The 26,755-nt window shown below is 41.0% G+C and overlaps 1 protein-coding gene across 3 annotated transcripts in view; it reads right to left on the reverse strand.

The window, feature by feature from the left end:
- COL1A2 (collagen type I alpha 2 chain) overlaps window positions 1-25,925 on the reverse strand; it is a 41,455-nt gene extending 15,530 nt beyond the window's left edge. Inside the window, exons 1-30 of one of the 3 annotated variants that reach the window (XM_075143744.1) lie at window positions 25,717-25,925; window positions 22,720-22,737; window positions 21,998-22,036; window positions 20,271-20,354; window positions 18,846-18,902; window positions 16,522-16,566; window positions 16,364-16,417; window positions 15,982-16,035; window positions 15,544-15,597; window positions 14,965-15,018; window positions 14,636-14,689; window positions 12,908-12,952; window positions 12,606-12,659; window positions 12,450-12,494; window positions 9,884-9,937; window positions 8,257-8,355; window positions 8,133-8,177; window positions 7,926-8,024; window positions 7,348-7,401; window positions 7,140-7,247; window positions 6,950-7,003; window positions 6,746-6,844; window positions 5,837-5,890; window positions 5,343-5,441; window positions 4,507-4,560; window positions 3,763-3,816; window positions 3,583-3,636; window positions 3,430-3,483; window positions 2,737-2,781; window positions 442-540 (exon numbers count right to left, since the gene is read on the reverse strand). In XM_075143744.1, coding sequence (XP_074999845.1) covers window positions 442-540; window positions 2,737-2,781; window positions 3,430-3,483; window positions 3,583-3,636; window positions 3,763-3,816; window positions 4,507-4,560; window positions 5,343-5,441; window positions 5,837-5,890; window positions 6,746-6,844; window positions 6,950-7,003; window positions 7,140-7,247; window positions 7,348-7,401; window positions 7,926-8,024; window positions 8,133-8,177; window positions 8,257-8,355; window positions 9,884-9,937; window positions 12,450-12,494; window positions 12,606-12,659; window positions 12,908-12,952; window positions 14,636-14,689; window positions 14,965-15,018; window positions 15,544-15,597; window positions 15,982-16,035; window positions 16,364-16,417; window positions 16,522-16,566; window positions 18,846-18,848 — 1,587 coding nt within the window. In that variant the 5' untranslated portion in view covers window positions 18,849-18,902; window positions 20,271-20,354; window positions 21,998-22,036; window positions 22,720-22,737; window positions 25,717-25,925. Of the gene's footprint in view, window positions 1-441; window positions 541-2,736; window positions 2,782-3,429; window positions 3,484-3,582; window positions 3,637-3,762; window positions 3,817-4,506; window positions 4,561-5,342; window positions 5,442-5,836; window positions 5,891-6,745; window positions 6,845-6,949; window positions 7,004-7,139; window positions 7,248-7,347; window positions 7,402-7,925; window positions 8,025-8,132; window positions 8,178-8,256; window positions 8,356-9,883; window positions 9,938-12,449; window positions 12,495-12,605; window positions 12,660-12,907; window positions 12,953-14,635; window positions 14,690-14,964; window positions 15,019-15,543; window positions 15,598-15,981; window positions 16,036-16,363; window positions 16,418-16,521; window positions 16,567-18,845; window positions 18,903-20,270; window positions 20,355-21,997; window positions 22,053-22,719; window positions 22,738-25,716 lie in introns of all 3 variants that reach the window. The other 2 variants (XM_075143743.1, XM_075143746.1) reach the window with 2 other exon arrangements.
- Between the last annotated feature and the right edge of the window lie 830 nt (window positions 25,926-26,755).

Here is a 26,755-nt window from a genome sequence, read left to right on the forward strand (position 1 = left end):
TTGGTAGATGAGGCCTATTATTGTGCTAATGTTTTGGGGAAAATACTGCTTACTAGACACAAGAACTCCCTGTGTATAAGTAGAGGTGGGAATAAATAGAAGACAGCATGAATTTTGGCCAAAATCTCGGACTCTATCTTAGAACAGAATAATAGTATACCCAGCTGACAAGCTGTATTCAAACTGATTCCAAACTGGAGTTCCCCTCCTGTCATCTATAGTGCCAAACATAAAAACCTTTAATATTGGTGTGGGCTAGCTGGGATGAAGCTTTACCATTTGAAGAAATGACCCAATGGCTATGGCATATAGACAACTACCTGTTACCAGTCATCACTTACGCTCTTAAGAAAGAAGGTTTTGGATTGCATTCATCAGGAATTCAACAATGAGGTAATGGCAGCTGGAACAGTAAGGCAATGGCAGCTGGAAAAGGCATACCTTGTTACCATCAGGGCCTGGTGGGCCAGACGGACCACGGCTTCCAATGGAACCAGCAGGACCAACAGCACCACTTTCACCAGGAGGACCACGTTCACCCTGCAGGAGACAGTCTGATTTGAGTTTTTTCTTGAATTGTTCTATAGCTTAGAGGTTTAAAAGCACTGACTAGTAGCAATGACAATGCGATGCATTTTTAGCAGAACAAACCATCAAGAACTATATTAGATTTGTGCAGATATTAACTAAACCGGTCATAAAAATTGCTCTAGCTTTTGACACAAATACAGCAAAGTGAAGTACTAAAGTCTTGCATCATGATAACAGCTGACAAAGTAAAACTACTTCTTGAACATGGATTTTGGCTACTGTGCTGATTCTGGTAATGGTGTCTTGCATTCTATTGTCAAATGGAGCTTCTGATACCAATTTGAGGGCAGATAATGGATTCTAGTGAAATTAGAGCCATAGTAATTGGCAAACAATTATTTTTACAGTGGCAAATGCCTGGTGAATATTGGAGAATAAAGGTGACAGCTAAAGCCTACTAATGTGACCTGTACATTATAACAGGTATAAGGATAAATTCTGAAACAGAGGTCATCTGGAGATGTGGAAGTAGCCAGAAACTGGGCTTAAATGCACAATAGATCTATCAAAGGTAGAAATATCAGTTTTACTAAAGGCATCTCAAATTGTCCCAGTGTGATCAAGCTGGACATCAGTGAATAATCTCATAAGGCATAACGGAGATTTTTAGTTACGTTGGAGAATCTGGGAGTTTGAATGAGAACTATAATGTGGTCAGAAAACTGACTCAAGGAGAGGTACCACACTGCTGAAAAGTACCAATAATGCAGAAGGCTAACTTACATTGTAGTGATGTTCCCCAATTAATATATCATTTCATTATTTTTACATATATTTTGTTAATGACAGAGAGGCAGAAAAGGAAGAAAGATATTTATAAAACATGCAGATATCACAAAGGTGAAAGCTTTCGTCAACAGGAAGAAGGGTTAGCATATTACACAGAAAGAAGTGAATAACCTGCTGGCTGTCACAGTAGAAATGGGACAAAATTCAAGAATGCAAAGTACCAGGCCATTTATTTAGGTACCAAAAACGAGTATTTGTGCTGTAAATGGGGGGGTTCACCTGGTGAAAATGACAGAAGGGGAAAGGTGACAAACAATAGCCAACAATATGATGCTGACATGAAAAAGGCAAATGTGATCTGGCACAAGCAGTGAGGTATTTTTAGGAAGTGTTAATTTTGTTGTACAAAGCATCAGTAAGACCTCATCTGGAATACTGAATGAAGTACTCTCTGGCTGAGTACGAGATGCTTAAGGCAAGCTAGAGTAGAGACAGATAACTGCTACTATAGTGATAAAGGGAACTGGCTTGAATAGATTAGCAAAATGAAAGTTTAAAGAGGACATGGTTACTAATACAGCCTCAGGGGACTAAATGTAGGAAGGAAAAGTGTTATTTAAACTGATTGACATGACTGGTAAGAGTGAATGGGAATATTTGTCATGAATACATTTAGTCCAGAAGTCAGAAGAAAAGAGGAAGCAATAGAAGTAGTTTAAATATCAACATCTTTATAGGGGGATTTGGAAAGCAAATCATTAATTGAGCATTTTATAAACTACTCATTGCTCTGCATAAATGGGATTTTCTTGCCATGCAGGAAGGCCTCCACACAAAGGTCTCTACAGATGTTTATTCACAGTGCAGGAATAAAGGGAAGTGGGGGGTAGTGTCTTCTAATGACTATTCCAGGCTCTGGATTTAGCCCACCATTTGTTTACAAAGACATTACATGGGAGGTAGGAACTGGCTAGCAAGGGAATGTATGGCTGAACTGGTCAGCGTAAAAACGTCTGCACACAGGCACTGCAGATGAAAATTCTCATATGCACCAGGCCTCAGTGTAACACTATAGGGTCAGTCTTTTGTCAGCCACATTCTCATTGTGAGGTTCATTAACACAAAAAAAAAAAAATTAGATCAGCTCATCAGAATATCATTACTTGGGTAATATTCATATTGCTTATCTAGAAGTTTACTAACATTGGCAACTATTGTATTATATAATCATATATCCTGACACATGCAAAGAGCAGAGAAAATTCTCCTTCGTTCCTGGGAGTCTGCTGCAATATGTTGTGTTCTGTAACTGAGAAGAGCCGTTTGTCTTGAGAAACTTGGAAATGTATATAGTTACTATTATTATTGAACACATTATTAAGACAGTCTGTACTAGATTTCAGATGAGTTACTCACTCTTGGGCCAGCAGGACCAGGGACACCAAATTCACCATGAAGACCCTAGAAGAGAGTAGATGTATTAGTAAACTTTTTTCTAAAGCAAACTTACTAGCTTAAATTCTGCTTTGTTTCTTAGCAGTAAATAGAAATGCTTCTCAAATTGCAGCAGCATATTGAAAATCTTCACACTAAAACCAGTCTTTTCAATATACAGAAATAAACCCTTTTCATATAGCTGCACAATATCTCAAAGCACACATGAGAGAATAATTTCTTATCTAAAGAAAGAGTTAGCTATTAAATTCCAAGCTCATTTTTCAGGTACATGCAATGTAAACTCTTTTACAGAGACACAGAGGGATGTAACTATAAACTTTAAGGGTGGTTATGACACATAGGATGCGCAATTTGCAGATTACATCACATACCTTAACTGCGCAGAACCTAGAGCCTGAATTACCACTGAGCTACCTCAGTTGTATGCCATTGTAAATTCACTGAAATGAGGTCCAAAAGCAAATTCCAACGGACCTTCTTCATTTGTGGCTAGCTTTAAGAAAAGGGACTATTAAACTTCACATATAACACGGATTGCTTTGTTTTGGCAAATGGATCCAACAGGCTCTTGCTTTGCCACGTATGCAATTGTAAACATAATGCTGACGCAATGCCTGCCCCTACTTGTGGAGTACTGTTTCTATCACTCACCCTTTCGCCTGGTTTACCAGCTTCACCAGCTGGCCCCGAGGGACCTGGCAGACCCTAAGTGTAAAGAAACAAGAATACAAATAAAGTTAAGGCAGAAGCACTTCATGCTCTGTAAACCATAGATAAGATTGAGCAGAGCACGCAGTTACTTACCTGGAAGCCAGGAGGGCCAGCAGGACCTTGTTCACCCTTTCCACCTTGGTTGCCCTGGATGGAATGAAACCCAAGTGATTAACTTGGAAGAAGAAATACAGGAAAATGGATTTTGAAATGGGAAGTCCCACTGATGAAAAATAAATCACAAATTGGATCTGTGTGGAGGTTGTTACTTACAGTGACTCCAGGAGGACCCTGAGCACCATTGTTTCCCTCCGGACCAGGAGCACCCTAAATGTGTTCAAGTAGAAAGATGTTATCAAAGTTTTGATTTGTTATGAATAATACCTCTCTAAAGTACTTCTGTGCCAAAACCCAAAGGTCTCTGGCTGCATATTTTTAACTCACACTGGTACGCTTAAGGTAAAGTCTTAGGTTTATTTGACTTAACCATTTGCTTGTAAGAGCTTCACTGTCAAAAGGTACTAAAGATGCTTGCAATTTTAAATTCTGGTGATTGTTTTAGTTATTGCAGCACATTCATCCTTAAGAAAACTTCTTTTGGAATTACAGATATAGGAACTTGGCTGATAGACTGCATTTTTCCCATAAGAGACCGATTATTTGATCCCTTAAACAGAAGATTTAGTAAGTTTCAACTATCAGTAAGAAGTTGGAAATTTACAGATAAATTAGAAACCATACACTGTCCTCAAAAATTTGCACGAGGAGTGCTATTTTTTCCTCTTTATAGGATGCTAATACCCCATAATTAATTACCCAATTAATACCCAAGAAGAGTAATTTTCATTTATGCCTTAACAGTCCCCACTGATGTGAGGTTAGGTGAATGCATTCCGAAGTGTTTTTCTGTTTCATCATCTGTTCATGCTTGCACAGGACAGTGCAATCTTATTACAGAGGTTTTGAAAATCTACTTTTTTCTCTCTGGAGGTTGATAAAGAAAACATATCCACATACCCGTGGGCCAGCAAGACCAACATTGCCTTTTTCACCAGGTTTCCCAGGTTCACCCTGAAGTTGAAAGAAAAAGATACAAAAGTTAACCAAGACTTCTTATCAGATTCAGTTTAGACTACTGGACAGAGACTGATACTCTCCTTGCCAGAAGATTTATTGTAATATTTCTTTAACCCTAATTAAAAAACCGACAAGCTCTATCTGGCTTGTTGAACCAGCTAGAAAGGATAGCTACATAAATAAATGTCTTGTCTTTTGAAAACTCCATTCCTTTATTTACTGAGATCATAATCTGTGACACTCTGCATAATATCCTACGTAATACATTATATATATGTGTGCGTTTGTGTATGTATAGCAACACCACAGATCCTGAAGACGATTATTGTTATCTGTGGCCTCTGTGTGACATGTCAAGAGCCCCACTGAAATCACTGGTAGCTTTTCTTCTAAAGTGAGTGAGCTTTGGACTGTGCCCCATAAATAACAATACTCTGGAACTGAAACTTAGGCTTGGTGGCCAACTTTTACAGAACTTTTACTGAAGTGTATACACAGAAATGATAAAATGGACATGCAGAAATTATAATATAGACATACATTATTCTAATCACTTCAATGTCCAAATATTCCTAAAACAATTAAATTGTTTTTTGTTTAATATTTTACATAACTGGAAAATAATTTACAATAAAACTCCTGAATGTAAGTGGATGTCATCCAATAAGCAGCACAGGATGATCCAGGGAGATGCGTTTGATTGTCAAGAGTTGGGGACCTACAGCTTAGTCTGGAAATACCTTCATAGTAATGGAAAGTGTCTGTATTGTACTTACAGTGGGACCTTTTGGTCCAGGGAATCCAATGTTGCCAGGCTCACCTCTATTACCAGCTGGACCAATTGGCCCAACCCTACCATCTGCTCCAGGGAAACCCTAGAAAAAGAAATCATATTATTAAATTGCTGGGGTAATTTAAACTGGTGCTTAGAGTTCAGTTTTAGAGGAAATGTGTACTGACAGGAAGCAAATGCCATTTAACTTTTAAATACTGTTTATACATTGCATGCTCATGCATTCCTCCATTTTTCTCCTTTTTGTAGAACTGTGTATTTCTTCTTCCGTTTCCAGGACATAGGCCTGATCTGAGATCCACATAAATGAATGGAAAGTTTCTCCCTGATCTTCTGAGTAATACGTTAGTACAATCTTGCTGGTTTTACACATAGTTGTGTTAGAGCTCAGTGCTGAGATGCCTGCTTTTTAAAATCTCAGTTTATGTCTATGTTTCTTATGCACTGGGGAAATTGAATGAAAAGCAGGGTACTTACAACAGGACCTTCCTTGCCAGCAGGGCCTGGGCTTCCAGGCTGACCTGGGAGACCCTGAGAAAGGAAAGAATTCATGTTTTTAGAAGGACCAACTCACCCAACAGTTAACCAAAATTTTTTTTCTACACACAGACACTAAGTTATCAATATACATTGTGGAAACAGGACTGTATGTCCTACCAAGTTTACATCTAAAACACACTGAGGTTTAATTTGGTGGTGTGTGCTCCCATGCCAGTTGAAAATCGGTAGAGGTAAGTACCTGTTTCACTCCGATAAACTCCCTTAGGCTCTACTTTAGCAGAGAATGTGCTTAAATGTTTGCAGATGCCTAATAGTTCACATGCACTGAAAACCCTTTCACTTCATGGTGTGGGGTGGGTAGAGAAAGAGTAGATTAAAGAGGATAAAAGACAATGACATGGACACAATCTGGCTGGAGCCAGCACTACTAAAGTGGACGGCTGTTTTCAGTGAAATAATTTGCAAAATAAAATTAAAATAATTAAGGTCAGCCACCCCACATCATTTTAGCAGGGTTTGCTTTTCTTTTAGGAGCACCAGAGAACATGCACACTTCAGCTGTGATCTTAATGATCACATTCTGTAAATAATCACAAGTGGAACCCCTGCTCAGAAGTCAATGTACTATCCAGTACAAGGGGGCACTGCTCCATGACAAGACAATCAGATGCTACCACATACAAAAGAAATTAATTTCAATAAACATTTTGATGCTTCTTAATCATTTCCTCATGGATGTTTTTTCTATGGAGTGGTGGAAGTGCCCTAATTGTGGTTAGCACAGGCTCAATTTTTGCAGTTGGATTTCTGACTAATTTCGTCCCTAAATTGTAAGTAATTTTCTTTTTGCATAGTTCAAACTTATACCACAGAGTTCAAACTTACTCTTGGACCCATAAGACCAGGCTCACCAGGACGGCCACCATCACCACTAGGACCCTTAGCACCAACAGGACCACTAGCACCACGGTTACCAGCAGGTCCCTACCAAAATAAATAAATAAAATTAGGCAGAGGTGGCAAAAAGCATCACACATCTGTATATAAAAGAAGATGGTTTAGAAATAGTGACCCAGAAAAAAGTCCTACCATGACACCAGCTCTGCCATCAGCCCCAGGGAGACCACGAGATCCAGGCACACCCTGCAAGTGAACACAAATCACATCAAGAAAGGGAAAGAAATAAATTTTTTCCTGTAAGGTGGATAGTGCTTGATAAAAAGCTTTATTTCCTCTTTCCTTTTTGCTTCTAATTCTGGAACATGAAAAGAAAACCTACTCTTAGACCAGCAGGGCCCGGGGGACCAGCAGAGCCAGGTTCACCATTGCCACCTCTCTTGCCTTCCTCACCACTAGGACCAGGAGGGCCAGTGGGTCCAGCAGCACCCTATTTCAGGCAAACAGAGAAAAAGAAGAAATCAGACGCTGTGTTGCAGATACTATCAGCCTTTTTCACTGAAAAAACCTTCACATGTTGCCATACTTACAGGCTCACCCTTGTTACCACTTTCTCCCTTGGCACCAGCAGGGCCTGGTTCACCCTAGAGTCCAAAACAAAAAGAGATCATAGAATTAAGCATCGTTCCAAAAATCTCTCTTCTACCTGGACAGCTTTTTCATGAATCAAAAAACTCTTTAATCATCCAATGCCATGCCTGCCTCTATTGAGATAAATGGTCAATGAACATAACCGTATTTTTGCCTTAACAGGCACATGTTAAAGATGCTTAGAAATGACAATGACTGAACTATGCAATATCCAGAGCTGGTTCCTCTGCTGAGGATACCCATTGAGGGCCTGATTATGAGATTGCTGCCACATCTCTCTTGATACTATCAACATGGTCAGAGCTTAACAGTCCTTGCACTCAAAGGAAGTGCAAAGTGAACCTCTTCAGTCTCTGCATCTGAAGCAAGCAGTAAGACACAGAAATGAACTACAATGTTTAATTATAGTGGAGCAAGAAAAAATGTCTGCATTAAATACAAAAATATATCTAGAGGAAGTCTTTTACAACTGTGTCCAATTTTCAAATGCAGACATGCAATATACAAGGTCACTTACAACAAGTCCTCTAGCACCACTAGGACCAGCAGGGCCAGGAGGACCAGGAATACCACGGGGACCGGGCAGACCAGGAGCACCAGCAACACCAGGAAGACCCTGTCCAACGGAGGGGAAAAAAGGTATTATGAGCCCATTACCTTTTCTGTTGCATTAAGTGAATTGTTTTTTTTCAGAGCCAACAAGTGTGAGTATGGCTGTACTTACAGCTGCACCTTTAGCCCCTGGAAGACCGTTAGCACCAGGGTTGCCCTGTTAAGAAAGACAACAATACTGGTTAATTCAGTCTCAGGTGCACCCATCCGACAATAAAGTCTGGCAAGTTACTCACTGGAGGGCCAACAGGACCACTAGAACCGGGAAGTCCAATCTCTCCTCTTGGACCAGCAGGACCAGTAGGACCAACATTACCAGCAGGTCCGATTTCACCCTGTTTGAGAGAAGGATAGAGCCCTCTATCAGTGTACACAGTGTTAGGGCAATAGTGGAGCCTGACATTAAGAAGACAATCTGATATATATATTCCCACTTTAGAGGCCAGGAAATCAAGCTGCTGAGAGCATTTATTGCATTTTAAAGGCACTGAAGCTGGGATGCCTAGCTAGGCTCCACTGAAGCTGATGGCTAACATGGGAACAACAGATGCTTAGCATATCTGAGAAGCTACATTATTGCCAAGGTTTACACAGAAGGTTGATCTAGAAAATCAGAATTACGATTCCAGTCTTATCTGCAGCCATGTGCCTCCAGCATTGGCTTGAGATGCCTCACAGTGTATGAGAGCTAATTGACCGCTACCTTGCACCTTAAGATGCCATTTGCACTGATGCAAAATGCAAAACCATGTCTGATCAGAGTGCTGTAGGATAGTGTTCACAGTGGAGTAAATTACAGAAAAAAAGTTCTTGGTTTTGCTCTCAGAAGCTTGTATTCACTAAGTCTACTATGAAAAACTGAATATAATGACAACTTCTCTTCAGCAATTCTCTAAGTAGTCAGGGTTCACCCTGGACACGTAGGCAGTCTTCTCTTGAAATTACATGCCGTAACCACACCCACATCTGCATCAGAGAAGACTTTATGGTTTCTGAAAGTCTTGCCTTTTGACAGGAATAACCAGAATAGGATCTCAATTTTTCCTCCTCTTCCCTGCAGTTAATATTGCTAGACCCTGCAGGTCTAGCAAACAATACTCTATTTTCTTCTAAAGGTGGATCAAGGTAAGAGTTTTGTCTGTTGTGACATGGAGTTTGTGTACTTGTGTTAAGGGTGAAAAACTGTATCACACTACATATAAGTGTATGCAGGTCTGAGCTTCTTGGCAAATGGCCAATGAAATTTGCAAATGCAGTATACAGGATACTCTTGCCCAAAATCCCGTGTCCTTCCTTGGACAAAGTAAAGTTCAAAATAATGAGACTCTTACCCAGGTAAAAATGCTAAGATCTGAGCAATAAACTGAATCATCCAAGTTACAGTCTGCAAGAGCAAAATGGTACTGCCCTAAACCTGAAAAGTTTAAATGTAATTTCTCCATTGTAATTTCAAGAACTTAGGTTGGAAGGAGCCCGATACTCAACTGCAGCTTCTTGGTCCTCCACTACTTGTGTAAAGTGATGTAAACTGCTACTTTGCTTATTTATCATGATCCATGTCACCCTTCAAAGGTGTATACAACTGCACCACATAGGAAGCAGTTAAAAAAAAAAAAAAAAGAGGTTATGTGTCTTCCTGAACCTGCCTAGCATCAATCTTCAGCTGTGAAATAACTGCTGTATTTTAAATTAGCATTCATATACGATGTTCTCCAAATACTGCAGGGATTCACCCTCATCCTGATCTGTAACTGATAAGAAAGCACTCCCATTTCAAAGAGGGTGTTTTTTTGCTGCCTAGCAATACTAGTTACTATATTTCACCTTCACATCAAATGTACCAGTAGAAGCAGATGTTCGTACCTTAGCACCAGGACCACCTGGGAAGCCTGGAGGACCAGCAGCACCAATAGGCCCCTAGGCAATGAAAGGGAAGCAGTTGTGTAAAGGTATTCAGTGATGACAGAAACATCTTGCTTGCTGAAGTAAACAGATTAAAAAATTGCACATTTACTTAGACACTTCCACACATATTACCACCTCAGAATATCAGTTGCTTTTTGCAACCCCAAACTGACAGATTTTGTTCACTACAAACAGTTAAGAGTGAGGTCAATGCTGAAAAACATTTGCAGCTAAAAAAGTGTGAATTAATCAACGATTGGTAAAACCTTGCCTTGAGGCCAAACACCTGAGAAAGAATAAACAGAGGATGGGCAGAGGCAGGCATTTGCAAGGCAAGATGTCTTGCTGCACAATCCCACAATGAATGAAGGGGAGCACTGCATCCTGCTGCAAGTCTTAGGTGGCTGTTTCCAACACATTTACTGTGCAGGGGTAACTGTGTAGGCTTTCACACCAGTAGTCCTTCTGGACTGCTAGTCACACACAAGAGCCCTGTGTTGATGACAGCATTTGTCCTTCTTCACACATGGGAAGAGGGTTGGTAAGATCTCTGCACCATTTTACAAGCCAGTGCTTGGCACAACTTAAGTTGAAGTCAGGAAGAATGTACTAGAAATTGGGTCAGGCTCAACAGCAGCTGAGGGCAGGAGCTGATTCTAACATGCGAATGGATTAGAAATCTTGATTCATACCCAGAGCATACATTCTGAGGCAGTGAACACATGCAGCCCCAGTGCCCTTTCATTAACCTGTTTTTTTTTCACGTCAAAGGCAATGGCATGTCAGCTTGAAGGGGCCCTTCTACTGATTCTACTATGTCTAGCTATTGCTGTGAGATTTGTAATTATGATGGGACAAGCTTCCTAATGTACTGTACCCAGATACCACAAGAGAAGATACACTGATGGATTCATAGCCTTTGTTATTTTTTAATGCATACAAATACAAGGGGATAGTTTTTCTTCAATTACTAATGAAATATCCAACTCATTCATAGCTATTGGGGATTGATATCTACTTTTTTGTGAGCTAACATCTTTCAATTATAAATACTTATAAAACTGTCTCACAAATCCAAGGGAATAAAATGGGTCAGCTGGTATAGCAAAGAGGAATTGGATTCCAACATTCTATAACCTACTGTATTTGTTATAAATTGGGTACCTGGAATTCTCACTGGTTTTGCATACATGAAGAAAAAAAAGCAAATGCCCTTTAAAATATGTATGAAAATATAAACTTTCAGAATTTCCATGGCAGTGACTCTTTTTATTTTTAAATTCCCAGTGCCAAGGAGAATAAAACATTATTTCTGTTTTAGTTTAAAAAAAAGGAGTGTTAATAAGTGCCATGCAGAATGTTTACAGCATCATAACCTAAGTATGTGTAAAATAACTTTAGCCTGGCATAGACACTGGGACCCAATGCAACTCTCTGCTGCTGCATTCAGAGTAACACCTCTGCAATCAGCAGCTCCAGAGTATTTTTCCTATAGTAACTCAATTGCCTTCAAGATAGTTAAAATGTTTTGGTTCTACTACAAAGTATAACATCAGATCTTAGCTATAAGGTCCCTATTTGCCTGCAATGCTAATGCCCAATCACATATGTTTTTTAAATACCCCATATGGGAGAACTGAAGTGAAATTCACACCTATGCTAACATTCTACTCTGTTAAAGCACAACAGATGTTTGCAGTGACAAGGATTATTAAAATGCACTTTAGCAAAGTTAACAGAACCAAGTATGGCTTCATAATTGACTCAGATTTTGAAGGCAGGAAGGAAAAACTATTCTGGGCTATTCCTGATTTTTTTTACAGCTTCGAAACTATACCCTTGTACACACATTTAACGGAAATACATGACATTTACTGTAGTCAGTGGTATGCTATGGCAACACTAACTCCTTTTAAATAGACAAATCTGCATTGGGTTAGCACTTATTAGAATAGTTATTGCTTACCAGTCAGATCAGGACAGTTGGATCTTACTGGCTTTTCACACTAGCTCACATAACTCAGGTATCAGTGATGAATGAAAAAGATTAGCTCCTGTTAGTCAGACAGGACAATGTTGCAGGTGCAAAGCTGTGTCCTGGAGCCCATATAATAGTTCCAGGATGTATATAATTATAGTAATCTGCAACACGTGCATGGTATATCTCTGTTAAAAGGTATAAAGTCTCTTTAATTTTGGAATGAGAACTGTTCTGTTAGACTGTTGGAAATGAGAATTCTGTTCATCGAGTGTTTCCCTATGAACTCACCAGTGCAAATACGAGAACATTTGGTTCCTTTGATACAGATGTGTTTAATATAAATCCTGAGGCTCTCAGGACATTGTCTGCAAAGGGTTTATGTTTCATTAATTCTTTTTGTGATGGTCTGATAAGCAACAAAGAACTGTGTTAAAAACGTCCACACAATCAACTTCTTGGAAGCCCAAGAAATCCTCTATAAACAGAAAGAGGGACACAAGGCCTAATGGAACCAGATTGTCAAAGATCAAGACTGAAACTTACAGCAGGTCCGGTGGGGCCAGCGCTGCCATCACTTCCACGAGCACCCTGTGAGGGGAGAACATGATAAATAGAGTTTGAAAAGAGATTTGAAGATCAGAGAAAGCCACAGTAAATGGCTGCTCATGATGACAAACAGACAGATGGGAAGGCACTTACAGCTGGTCCAGGGGCACCTACTCTTCCTCTCTCACCAGGGAGACCACGAGCACCCTAAACGAAAAATTAAATTAACTCATTTATACCTATTCACTGAACAAAGATATACAGATTTTTTTTTTCTTCTGCTAAGTCTCTATATGAAGTGTGTTGCAGCCAGCCAATTCTGTTCTAAATATTCACATACTATTACATTACAGTATCTAGCTAGCTGGAATGTCACCAATGACAAAATTGACCAAAATGCTGGCTGAACCATATCTATCGGATTATCATTTTCCACAGCAGCAGTAAATACTTACAGGTTGTCCTGGGGTACCATTTTCACCAGGGGCACCAGGTTCTCCCTGTGAAAAAGAAAGTTTGCAGGCTTGAATTACTTAAAGGATGCTTTGGACAGATAGCACAACACTATGTAGAGAGATAATCAACTGCTGGATCCTACTGTCTTTGTCTTCTGTAGCACTTGCACCACAGCATATAATAACAGCACATCAAGTCCTGAGGGTGCAGAGATTGTGATTGTCCCTGCATATACTGGAACATGGCCAGTTAGAATCCTCTTAGAAGAGGAGGGCCAGAACAAGTCGCTTCATTTACCCATCTCAGCTTTCTTTACCCCTTTCTTTATTCTGATATTTACTCTGTAGCACATATCTAAGAGATAGGGCCTGGATAGTCAACTACCAATTCAGATCAATCAGCAGCTGTTTTTTAGTTAGAGCAGAAGCAGAATGATGCTTTCTTTTGCCTTAGGTTAAGGTGACAAAGTTCCTGTCAAACGGCCGGAAATAAGGATCTGCCTCAGGTATTTTTAACTTGAGACCAATAATACTGAGATGTGAGTGACAGCCATTAAAACATGACTCCTCTCCTTTTAGTATTAAGTGTTCTCAACAAGCCTGCAGTTGGTCTAGGCTGGTCTATAGCGACAAGATTTGTTCTAGAGCACTTGTATCCTGAATATATCTGAATGCACCTAGTCTTAAATGCTGCAAACAGCACAAGCTTTTGCCTTCATCACTGCTTTCAGCACACTTACACCATGAGTGACCTTGATTTATTATGCTTGTGTTTTCCAATCAGATTAGCACTCTTACTAATAACTGTTCCTTCCTTTACTTAATTGCTTTATCTGCTTTTAATCTCCAACAACCAGACGGACTGAGTGTTTGCTATCTCTTTATCAAACTTTTTCTGAAGGTTAACAACTTGCAGTGATATTGGAGAATGCTATGTTACAATTAATAACTCTATAAGCAAGTAGTACTAAGCTCTTAGAAACAAGCAAGAGGGAGAATTAGTGTTTGAGCTTTTCATTGTTATATTAAAAGTTCTTGAATACAAATCTCCTGTGAATAAGTCAGCAGCATTAAAATTTCCTACAACACAACATTGCAGTAGTGTTTTTTTAAGAACACTGCTATTAGGCACTGAGGTGGAATGGGAGAAGAAACTTAAGAGAGGATTTTGCTAGAGATGTTTCTAGACAATATTTAAAAACTTTTTTTAAGGATAGTGTTCAAATGTGCACTAATCTGAAGAAGGTAAAAAGGAAAAAGATTGTGAAGATCAAATAGCCTTAACTCAGAAGAGCACTGCATCTATCCAAATTTTTAGCAGAAAGCCTTACACTAGAGCATGTGTCTCACACAGCAGAATTTTGTAGAAAAATGGTATGTTTTCATTTTAGTGTGCTTTAAAAAAACCACCAAAATGCAAAATACAATCCATAGAAAAGCAGAGATAGCAAAATCAGTCTTAAGTGCTCCTAGACAGTCAATCACCAGGAGCCCGATTCTGAAGGTCTTACTCATTGAAAGTACTAACTTGACTGAGGGCTCAAGAATAAGGCCCCAGGAATGATTTCTCATGTTAAGGTACACATATTTGTCCTACATGGATCCACTGACTTCTAATTATTGCAGCTGGGCAATGTTTAATGACAACATGGAAGAGTGTTTGGAGGGGACTTCATAAGTCTTTCGCTAGAAAGAGCTACATCCTACATTTTCAGATTTCATCTTTACCTTGTTGCCAGGAGTACCGGGTTGTCCCTTCTGACCATCCAGACCATTGTGTCCCTATATTGAGTAGAAAAATAAATAATAATATATATTTTCCCACAAATGGCTATACACAAACTGTTAGTTTTGTAAGGTAAATCCTTTTCTCCATACAAAATTATTTCCTAATATAATTTTATGATTTTTTAAAAAAAGTCACTCTTTCATATCAGAAGCTATTAAAAACTTCAAAGAGATTCATGAACTCTTAACTTTGAGGAGATTTCCAGGGGTTTTCAGTATGCTGAAGTGTTGTCAGTCTTAGCTATTCAGGGAAAAGGGTATATACTCACCCTAATTCCCTTAAAGCCAGGCAGACCAGGAGTTCCAGGGAAACCACGAGCACCCTAAAAACACACAGTGCATGAATGATTGTCTCTCATATTATATACTGCAGTTAAAAAGAAAGAAAAAGCATAAGTCTTTCAATAAAATTAATGAGTAGATTTGGGCTGTGATCATTCAAGTGGGGAACACAGTCCGTTCCCTAACCTCCCAGGACTAGACTTGTTCCAAGACTAACAGTAATCAACCTGATTTTCCAGCTCTGAATCTCAGAAATTTCATGCATTATTATGTGATAGCACAGCTGTTTTAGCTTTCTATGCCAAGGTGCCTGCTCACCTGCTCCTGTGTAACTCCTCACTATGCCACTTCTGTTACCAATTACACTAGCTTTACTGGGAGGGCAGAAGCACTAAACAAAACCATAACTATATGATATCCCTGAAGGTAAGAACTGAAATTGGATTAATGCATATAGGGAATATTACTAGACAGTTAATGTGGTGCAATTCAGAAATGTCATTGATTTCATTGGTTTCATTGATAAGAGAACTGTTTCATATTGTATACAGTAGATCGTTACGTACCTGAGGGCCAGCAACACCCCTCTCACCAGGTCTTCCAGGTTTGCCAGGGTGACCCTAAAAAATGCAGTAAAATGCACTAAGTCAAGCTCCTTTTATAAAATAACAACACAAACCATTAAAAAAAGAAAAGACATTGGCAAAGTTTCTCTTTTTCAATAAATACAGCGTGCTTGTTAGCTTTCAAGTTTCCCTCTTCCTGTATTCAGGAAGCTAAATAATGTATTTGGAGAGGTTTTGAAGTTATCCATTTTTCTGTACGTTTCCAACACACTGCATCTCTTGTACTATAAAATAATTATTTCAGGGGTTTATTTATTCTATCCGATATAGAAAAAATGTAAAAGTTATGGCCAATAGAATGCTTAGCTTAACAATAACTGAATGTTAGAGTTGAATCACAGCCCGAAAAGAGATGAAAAACATTTAATAACCACTTACATCTTCACCAGCCTTTCCTGGAGGACCAGGGGGACCACGAGGACCGTGGGGACCCTGTTAAAAATAGATTGAGGATTACTTAAAGCATCATTTTTCAGATAAGTCTTTTCACTGGTTTCCGACTTGAATTGGGGCATAGCTGGAGCCTGAACTGAAGCAAGGTCCTGCCATCCTAATTGACTTTGCACTTTATGATTCCAGTCTGAAGGAGTCTGAATCTGAGTGTTCAGCTCTGTTTCTGTGACAGGATCAAGCAGGAATATCCAATTCAAACATTCAAGGACACACATATGGATAGGAGAAATGGGCCTAAGCATTACAAGCCTACTTTGGTGTCCTATTTCTAATGCTAACAGTGTCAGTACGTGAAACCTGTACTTACTGTTTGACCAGGTTCACCAGGCTCACCAGGAACGCCTTGAAAACCAGGAGGACCCTAGAAAAGGAGGGAGATTTTGTTAGTGTTTGAACAAACTATTTTTTTACTTCACCAGTATGTCAATGTTAATTGGTCAGTAGGAGAGATGAGACTGTACTTACAGGGGGTCCAGACGCTCCAGGTGGGCCTCTAGGTCCCATTAAACCCTAGGGGAGAAAAATTACAAAATATTTTTAAAAAATCACCTTTATATAAACTCATTTACAACACCAATTCCTGGTATTCCTAAAATATTGGTGAGCATTATAGTTTTCAGTGCGCAATGTCCAAATCAAGTTAGAGGAAGTTAAGAGGTCTGCAGGAATTTGCACAGGCAGTCCAAGTGCAAACAGATCTTCTAATGGCAATGAACCAGTGCAGAATCCAGTGAGATGATTAGGAACATACCATTATGGCTGGGAACCTTGTGATTAGGCTTCTTAATCTGTTCTCGCTTGTTAGCAAGTGCACTGGTTCATTCTTCTATGTACCCTCTCCCTTCCTGTGCATGAACTTCCAGAGTTTAAAGATGAGGGTCACAACAAGACATTAAGAAAGGTTGTATTTTTGGGCCTGTCAATTTTATCATGATTTTCAAGAAGAGATTTTTGAGAAAAAGATCATTAAAATGGTAGAATGGTAAAAGGGAAAATAAAGGTATATAAATGGCAATATTACAATGAACTGGGAGGTTCACACATAATTTTGGAAAGAAATCAAACAACTCATATATATATTGTGTATATGTCTATTTCAAACACTGATCACTTTCTATTTAAACATGTCATTGTTTTCTGTTTTTGATTAAATTTTCTTCATTTCACCTCCAAAATAAGTCACTAACATACTCTCCTTGACTGAATTTAGAATTTATATACCTCTTGGAAAAAAGGGTCAAGAATCACTTCTAAAAAGGAAATTTCCATAGATCACTGCTCTTTCTTAGCAGTTATCTTAAGCTTTACTAAGCAAGCAAACAACTTTGAACTGAAATTTAATTTAGGCTTGTATTGTCCAAATGAATGTTTTATAAGATGTTTCAAGAGAAATCATTATGGTTTTAATTGGTTTTAAAACTTTCTTGGGAACTCTTCTAGATTCTCTCATTACAAGATTAAAATCATGTGCCAACTTTTCAATGGCTTATGTAGCTTTCCTGTAAGACTGAATACTTTTTATTAAGGGGAATAAATGCGTATTAAATACAGGCATTTACTTATGGAAGCTAAAGCAATCTTGTGGCTATAAAAATATGCAGTAATTCTAAGAAAAATAACTGTTTCTGGACAGTCTGAATCATATGTGGTGCATAAGCCCTGTGAATCTCTTCACAAATTATATTCTATAATTGTTTTTCCCTCCTTTTTTATCTTCCCAATCTCTCACATTTTCTTCATGAAACTTAAAAATTCCTCACAGTAGGTAGATTCTACTGCTGTTGCTGTCAGATGAACCCTAACCAACTCAAAAATTGGAACTTAGAAATCGTGACACCCCAAATAAATCCTCATCTACATTTTCTGATTTACTGTCAGACACTGAGGGCAGAACTTGATTAAAGATACTCCTATTTTCCTATATTTAGTATCTAAATGGATGCCAAAATATTTTCAAAAATTTGTTTAATATTACAATTTTCAGGAATGGAAACAAGCACTTGACCCAGAATAATCCTGGGCAGCCTTCACCCTGCTGCTCACCCATCAGATGCATTGTCTGTGTTGTCAGTGTGAGTGGTGAATTTAATCCATTTTCTGCTGTGTACACTGAAAATATCTGCTAACACCAGGAAGGGTTAGAAATTCATGTGGAGAGGCAGTAGACTCCTTAAATGTCCATTTGGACATAGTATACAATAACCGATAAAGATTCCTTCTCAGAATAGTAGCAAGTAGTAGCAAGTACGAACATTGAGTTGTTGAGAACCAAATGTGGTGGCCAATTTCCTACCAAACCTGTGCAATCCAAGGATATCAAAAGGGTTGTACAGGAGAAAAATGGTCAGCAACTGGAGCTGAGATACTGAGTTACTTTCTAGACCTATACCTCTTTAGTGAGCAGCTTTACAATTGATCTCATTCCTAAAACACAATCTTCTGTCTCAATATGGGTAAAGTAATACTATATCAAAGTACATGTGTTATCTGACATCAGATTATGAGATTCACGGATTCATAAAAGTGTGGTCCACAGACAGAATTAAAGCAAAAGACCCAGTAATGCTATATTCAAGTTAAATACACAGTCCCAAGACCATATTTCAAGTCCTAAGACTGTATTTCAAGCACTTCACATTGTCCTACGTCAGTTTACAGCCTGACTCAATATATGATCAAAACACTAATTTTAAAACTATGCTTTGCATTAATAGAGCTGGATTAGACTTAAAGGAAAATACTAAACATGTTATCTATGCAAGTTATCAAGTGCTAAATCATATACCTACCATAGGTCCTGGGCCAAAATCAGCTGCTTTAGATGGATCATATTGAGCAGCGAAGTTCTGTAGGTGACAAAAAGTTTGAAATTAAAATACTATAAATTTTACTTTAAAAGGTATCGATAATTATCATTCTACATGTAACTGTCATCTGACTTGCTATACAGTAGGTTAAAGCAGCATATGTAAAACTCGACAAACATGGCCCTATTATAAATACATTTCTATTCACTTGTTTCCAGAAAGACTTGATTTTACTAGGAAGGCCCTTTCACACAACAGCCTCAAGTACCCATGCAGTAGTACAGAGAGGCACTGCAATAGTGTGAACTGAAAATTAAGAATATAAACTCAGTGCTCATTTAGAATTGAAAACTTTCTTGAAACTCTCAAACTGCTCTGCCTGATTTCCAATGAGGCAAGTTATACCTATTTTTTCATTACATTGCTTACGGAAAATTCATGCACCCACCCTGACTGACTATCGGATGAGGTGGGCCCTTCAGCTTCAAAAAGATCTGAGGAGCACGCAGCCTCAGAAACACTGCACTGGATTTCTGATCTTTTATCAATATAAGTTTTGTAGGCAAATATACATCTAGTTTTGTAAAGTACATTTTCCCTCTTCACTAAAATGGAAAAAAGTTCTATACAACACAATCGAAAGTCCTTTTCTTGCTTGTTTTGGTTTATTAGCATATTAAAATAAAAGAAATTAATGAAAGCAGTTTGGGGTTTGCTAATAGGAAAATAAATTATTGCTATTCATATTGAAGGCAAAAGAGTATTCTTCCATGCAGGAGGATTTACTAAATTTGATCGATATAACACTGTCTATGTCTTCATGCTCCCTGTGCAAGCTAATGACAAGCGAAGAGTTAAAGCCAGCATCCTGCAGAGAATACGTGATGGACACTTCTGCAGAACGTGTGTATGTGACGCAGTCCACTTACGTTCTGCAGCACGAACACAGATAGAAATGAAAAATTCTAAAGGAAGATATTCTAAAATTCTAAAGGACTTTTAGGTATGGACTTTTAGCTTAAGGATAATCTTCTTCAGCTTATTCCAATACAGTTGCTGTCTCTTGAACCCAATCGCAAAGTGCCATTTCTTTTCCCCATCTGCTTAACAGCACAGGTTTCATTTAGTTGATTCCTAATCCATACACTTCATGGCTGTATAAATTTAATGCTAATTAACAGGGTTGATTTGCTCCTGTGCATAAGTCCCTGTTGAATACAGAATCCAAATTTGCCACGGAAAACATACATCCCAAGGATAGTTTCACTGGAACTGGGACCATCAATTTCTTGCCGATCACAAGAGAATGTTTCCTCTACTCTCCAATGCATTCCAGCAGAGATGCATTTAGTCTTATTCACAAAGCACAAATTATCAGTTTCAGTAATAGAAGTTTGGATGCCTTACTCCGCCAAGACCTGGAGGACCAGGGGGGCCTGGAGGACCTGGTATACCATCTTCACCATCTCTGCCTGGTGGACCTGGTGGACCCTAGAGTCAAAAAGAGGATTGTAAAGTGAACATTAGAAGTGGCTAAAGAAATCTCTGAAGTGATAAACTCATTAACAACCAGGCACCCACAGCACAGACTACAGCAGTGCTATATATATGCAGTTTCAATAAATGGCTAACTTTAGAAAATAAGCATAGCCTGAATTTACATTGCCTTGCCACACATCATATCAGGTATTTACTGTAGTTTCATATTTAAGAAGATTTATGGGGGCACTATTGGATCTATGCTACCAAAGTGTAATCTCCAAATTGGGAATTTTCATTTTAAGCGACTGAATTTTGGACCCATGAACCCCAAGTGACCCACACAGCCTGTCAGATTCTGTTAGTGAGAGCCTAAAATTTGACCAACTGAGGATTGGCAAAAGGCAGCCCTACTGGTACGAACTAACATAGATCCAGAGTAAGTCAAAGGCCAGTTTTTAATCAGTCTAGACTATTTGCCGGTAAAATTGCAAATTCAATGACAATAAAGCAGTGCTCTTCTACAGATTTTTGATACTGTGACTCTGCTATGACTGTCATAACTTCTTTTACAACAGCTTGAAATTACATGTGTTCAGTCCAGCAACATTTGCCCTTACATTCCTTCATCCTCAATGCACAAAGCTAGTCAAGTTTTGCCACCATGCCCACTGAGGCGAGGTATTTCATTTGGTCTGTATTTTGGATTCAGTTCAGTGGTAGATGAAATCCGTAATAAAAGTCTTACGGATTTCTAAAGGAGCAGGATTAGGCTTGCTACACTCAGGACAAAACATGTATCTCATTTCATTAAACAAATTTAGTTAGTGGTAGCCTAAAGCAAATATCCAGTTGCCCATACAGATATACTCTTCCTAATAGTTCCCATTATATTTGTCAGCATATTATGATCTAAGAAATCTTCAAGAGCTACCTATCAGTACTATGGCATTTTCATTTTCAGAAGATACAAAAAAGACACATGATAACTACACACTGGCCAGGTAAGGATGTGAATTTCAGAATACCACTTTACAAAAAGCAGCAATGATGCAGAAGCAAATCAGAAAAGCAGGTATCAGCAACATGAATGAACATTACAATTAAATTATTCAACTGTCCTTATTTATGGTTACTTTTACAGTAGCCTTTAACAGTACAATATCTGCTTTGACTAATAGAAGGTAGATGACAAATGCCTAGATGCCAAGAAGAGAGCTTTTTCAAGCCATCTTTGGAGGCACAGATAATGAACGACCCTCAAAGTTAGCTTTGTCTATTTGGGTTTGATGTAGAGAGCTTATCCATACACCGTATTGTTCAAAGACTTCATCTTTATGTGTCAACTTTCCCTTCTGCATTTTCATGCACTATTTCCACTGTGGGCAGTTGGAAAAAAGTTTTTCAAACCATCACTTGGAGTGCTAGGCTGCCGTCTGAACTCAACCACATCTGCTTAGGCACAATGACCGTAATTAGGTTGGTGAGGTATTGCCAGGGCAGAATCTGGTACATATATAACTTGGTTTCTGTTTAATGAAATTGTACATGCAAGCTTTTACAGGTACATTCATTTAATCTCACATCAATGCCTAAACTTAGTTTTTTCCTACTGGTCTTCCAACAAACAAATGAACGTCAATCTAATTCCTTACCCTTTCTCCCTGTGGCCCTTTGTCTCCTCTAGGGCCCTGCTGGAAGAAAATAAAACTTAGTGAGTTTCCGTGGAAATTTTCCAGGATGATACAGGAAAACAGATACATTAAAAATAATTAGTGTAAATGAAAAAGGGAAGGAAGACTGTACATACAGGTCCGATAGCTATTTTCCACAGACAGCATATTCTTTTTCCACAATAAGCTACTGGAAATATATTAGTCACTGTCATTACTACATCAGTTAAAAGTATCACTGCATAGTCCACAGAAGTACTTGCAAAGTTGGTTTTAGTCTCTACTGAATAACTAGCTCTAATTTAACAGTAGTGACTTTTAGAAATAAAATAGAATCTGTTTAGCCTTTTAGACCTGTATGGACATTGCTGTATTGTTCAATTCACATAAATCCTTCCAAAGGAACTCTGGTTGAACAAGAACGTTACTTTGATGCGGTTTAGTTCTTGGTAGGCTTAGTTCTGCTCTTGGGTAAAGCAGCTTAAATCCAACATTTTGAATTTACCCCGGTGTTAAGATGTTGCACCCATTGTTCCCTCCTTTTTACTTCCTACTCATCTCAGTGCTACTGCTATTCTCAGGGAACACTGAAACCAATGAATGTAGTCAGTTTTCCTTTCATCCAATATTCAACAAAATATTAATCTGCCTAAGAATATCTGATATCGTCTCCATTTCCACACAAGAAAAATAAAAATGCTTACCTTCCGCCCTGCAGCTACCTGGAAAAAATAAAGAAGAGAATTTAAAAAAAAGATAGAATTTCTCCCAATATTTTAAACTAAAATAATGTACAAACGTAGACTCATCTTCTTACATAACTATAATTTTTCTCAGTACAGTATATTTAAGTATGCCCTATGGTTTTAAATTACTATGAAGGCTAGGATTTTATTATATAGCAAAGATACATGTAACTGCATTAGAACATTCTGTTGAAGACTGACAATTTTATACCTATTACAGCCTACAAAACTGGCATAAAAGAAAGTCACCTGAGTTCTCTCATAATCCTTCTGTGTGATGAAATTTAGACTGGAAGACTGCCTTTAAAGTCCAGTCATCTCCAATCCAAACTGCCAGGTATAATGTCCAAACACCACTGCTCCGTTACTTTCTCCTCATGGTCTTTACACCTATGAAGGCAGTCTCTCAAAAAGGCCGTCCCACTTGAGAAATTGGGGTGGGTACCTTTCCAGGCAATCCCTTCAGGATTTAATTGGTATCTTTCCATGACCATCTTGGGAATTAACATTAGTAAATAATTCTGCCATGAAAAAGAAGTCTAGCCTGTAATTGAAGTTGAGTGTTACCTATTAGATAAAAAATAATTATACTGACCTCACTCACATCTGGATAACGAAGGGAAAGAAAGGAAAGAAAAAAAGGAGATAATTAGAGTGTGGATTCAGTTATTTTACAAGTTTTACATTTCAATGCTTTTAAAAAAAAACGCATTTCTGTTCATTTTCTTAATACAAGAAACGTTTTCTTAATGTAATTTCTTACTTTTAAGGTGATTATCTTAAACTGTAAAGACACAGGTGAGATTGCTATGTATTTCAAATTCAAAACAGACTTGCTAATGAAATTAAAACAAGTAATATGATTGATACAGTAAAAAGGCAGATCTCTTCTATAAGCCTGCTCTAAATATGCTTAAACATATCTCCATGGAAAAAACTGCACACATATATTTTCACATATGTGTGCATGCAACAGGTGAATAAACCCAGAGAGGCTGACACACGTGAAGATATTAAATTGTAGGAGTAATCTTCAATTTTAATATAAATGGCCCCATCTCACTTTTGATGGGGAACTGTTCTACCCAAACATACCTATTTCCACAATTTCCTGTAAAATGTCATAGTGTGTAACAGAGCACAGTTTGAAGACATTAAACACCAAATAGCAAATAACTTTCTCTCTGTATGCTATTTACTACTAAGTACGCTCTTGTTAATTAGTTGGAGATACTAATTTTCAAAAATCTGTTTTCTGAATTTCAAGCAATTAAAAATCTATTTTGGCTGAAACTTACCATGGTAAAAACGTCTCACATCACACTTTAATGCCAGCGATTTGACTTTATTACTAATTAGCAAGTTGTTTTTCCATCAAATGTCGCTTTGGCAATGGATGATCACACTAAATTCAGATGGTTCATACAGTCCAGCAAAAAGGTAACAATACTGAAGTGCTGACCACTATAAAGCACTGAAATACCACGGCAGGACACCGATTGCCTACACTAACTCAACATAAAATTAAAAACATTACTGCCCCCAGGTGACGGTGACACTGGCGACTACACGGTCTTACTTCGGGAAAAGCGGGGGCGGTCGGTACGGCGGGATCCCTACACGAACCGCTCCGTCTCCTCAGCCTTCGCGAAGGCGCTGCTGCCGCTGCCCGTCCCCGACGGGGAAAACGTCCCGGGGGGGCGGCCGCGGTGCGCCAGGACAGGCCTCAGCCCGGCCGCCCCGCCAGAACGGCCCCGCCGCGGGCCCTCGGGCCTCCTCCGGGCCGCGGAAGCCCACCGCCACGGCTTCCTCGCCGCCCCGCCGCCACCCCACGCCTCGCTGCTGGCGGCGGCCGGCAGGGGCGAGGCGGGGCGCAGCCGGCGACGGGCGGGGCGCGGGGGGCACCTTCCCGCGGGCTCCGAGCGCCTGGAGGGGGCCGCGCACGGCTGCTCCCTCCCTCCTCCGCCTAGGAACCAAACCCCAGGTGAAAGCCAGTCCTGCAGAGGAACGGCGGCGAGCGGCTAAGGGGGGACTGCACAGGATGCTGCCCAGCAGGGAGGCAGGGGGAAGGCTCCGCTTCTCCCCCAGCCAAGTGCGTGGGGCGCGTTTCTTTCCCACCGCAGCGCGTATGGGGGCAGCTGCGCTTCTCCGTCAGCAAGGGGGGAGGCTAAATCGTCTTCCCCGCGAGTGGCGGAAAGCCGCGCTGCACCCTCGGGGAGCACCATTCCCTTTTCGCACTAAAGCTAAGCAGTATTCCTTCCCTGCCTCCCTCCTCCTGCCCGTACGGTCCTTCCCTCTCCGGAGACCCCCGGGAGGGCGGACTCGGTGTGCGGGAAGCCAGCCGGGGAGCCGCGAACAGGTTTCCCCCGCCGGCCTGGGTCGTAGGGCGCCCAGCGGCACGGCGCGCCGCAGCGGCCCGGCTCCGCCTCCAGGGGGCGCCGCCGTGCGCGGCGGGGCGGCGGCGGGGCGTCCCGCAGCGAGCTGCCCGCCGCCCGCGTGCCCTCCCCGCGGAGGGAAGGGGTGAGCCGCCGCTCTCCCGCTCCTCGCGGCTCCCCCGCTTCGGAAAGCGCGCCTGCGGTGTCACGAAAGTGCAGTCTGGGTGCAGCCTGGATTCCTCCGCTCGCCGTAAACACTCTCCTAGCCTTTAAGCATCTCCGCTTGAATTAGGGCTTTGCATTCTCCTTTGGGTACGAGCTCGTCTTTTTTTTTTTTTTTTTTTTTTTTGGGGGGGGGCGATTTCCCTTGGCCTTTTGCCATCCTTTTCTATTTCTGAGGAAAAAAAAGAAGGTAGGTTCTGATCTGGGACAGAGGTGGGAGTTTCATGAGATGGTCTCTCTAGCTTGGGAAGCTGCAGCTCCCTGCAGACTACCATCCGTGGGGAAGACGTCTGGACAGCGCGCAGAGTAGGACAGCCACCCCCTGACACCACCCATGCCACAAACAAGCTAAAAGCACTTACGTTGGCCTGTTGCTAGGTATGAAGTTACTGCAAGCAGCAACAAAATCCGTGTATCCACAAAGCTGAGCATGTCTAGTTGCAAGACATGCAGACTCCTTGTGGTGCAGAGTCCCTGGTCGGTGGTTAGCTATTACCTATGGGACGCAGGCATACAGTCTTGAGGAGTAACTCCAACCTTAGCAGAAACCTGCTGCCCGGGATGCTAAATTAATCAAGCCCCGGTCCGCCCTATTTATACCGCAGGAGGGTCCCGGGGCTGCGAGTCACCGGCGGCGGCGCAGCCAATGGGCGCGCGGCGGCCGCGGGCCCCGCGCGGCTCCCAGGCCGTCACGTGCCCCGTGTCTCCGGCCCGCCGCGGCAGCCTTGGCAGCGGCGGCCGCGGGGCGGAGGGGGCGCGGTGTCGGCGGGGGAGGGGTCGGCGGGGGGAGCGAGGGAGGCGGCGACGTTAAATTGGTTCCATGCTTTGAGGACGTGGACACTTTGAGGCTTTCGGAAGGAAAATCTGACTCGTCGTCTGATTTTTTTTTTCTTTTTTTTTTTTTTCCAGGCGTCCCCCGCCCCTCGCCCTGTTTTTCTGGGCTGCGCGGCCGAGAGCCTCGCCGGGCGGCCGGCTGGCCGCGGCCGGGAGGGCGCTCCGAGGGCTTTCAAAGCAGGAGCTGTCCAGGGCCTGCGGAGCCTCCCGCCCCGCTCGGATCCTGGCGGCGAAGCGGCCAGGGGAGCCGGGAGGAGGCTGGATCTCCCTGCCGTCCCACCGCAACCGAGGGCAAAAGGCGACGCTCCCCCTCACCAGAGGTCCCGAGGCGCCCGGCCCCTCCAGCACGTGGTGCGGGCAGCCTGTCACCCCGGTCCCTCGCCCCTCGCCTGGGTGCTCGGCTCCCCGCGGCGAGCAGGGGGCAGCGACAGCCCCATCAGCCCGCTCGCAGCCGACCGCGGCAGAGGCCGTTCGCGTCCCGGCGGTTTGCTCTCCCCAGGGAGGTCTCTCCGGCCAGGGCGCGGGCAGAGAATCGCGAGTTTCTCCTTTCGGCTTCGCGGCCG

Source organism: Calonectris borealis, chromosome 2, assembly GCF_964195595.1.
Source record: "Calonectris borealis chromosome 2, bCalBor7.hap1.2, whole genome shotgun sequence".
In the NCBI taxonomy this organism is placed as follows: Eukaryota; Metazoa; Chordata; class Aves; order Procellariiformes; family Procellariidae; genus Calonectris; species Calonectris borealis.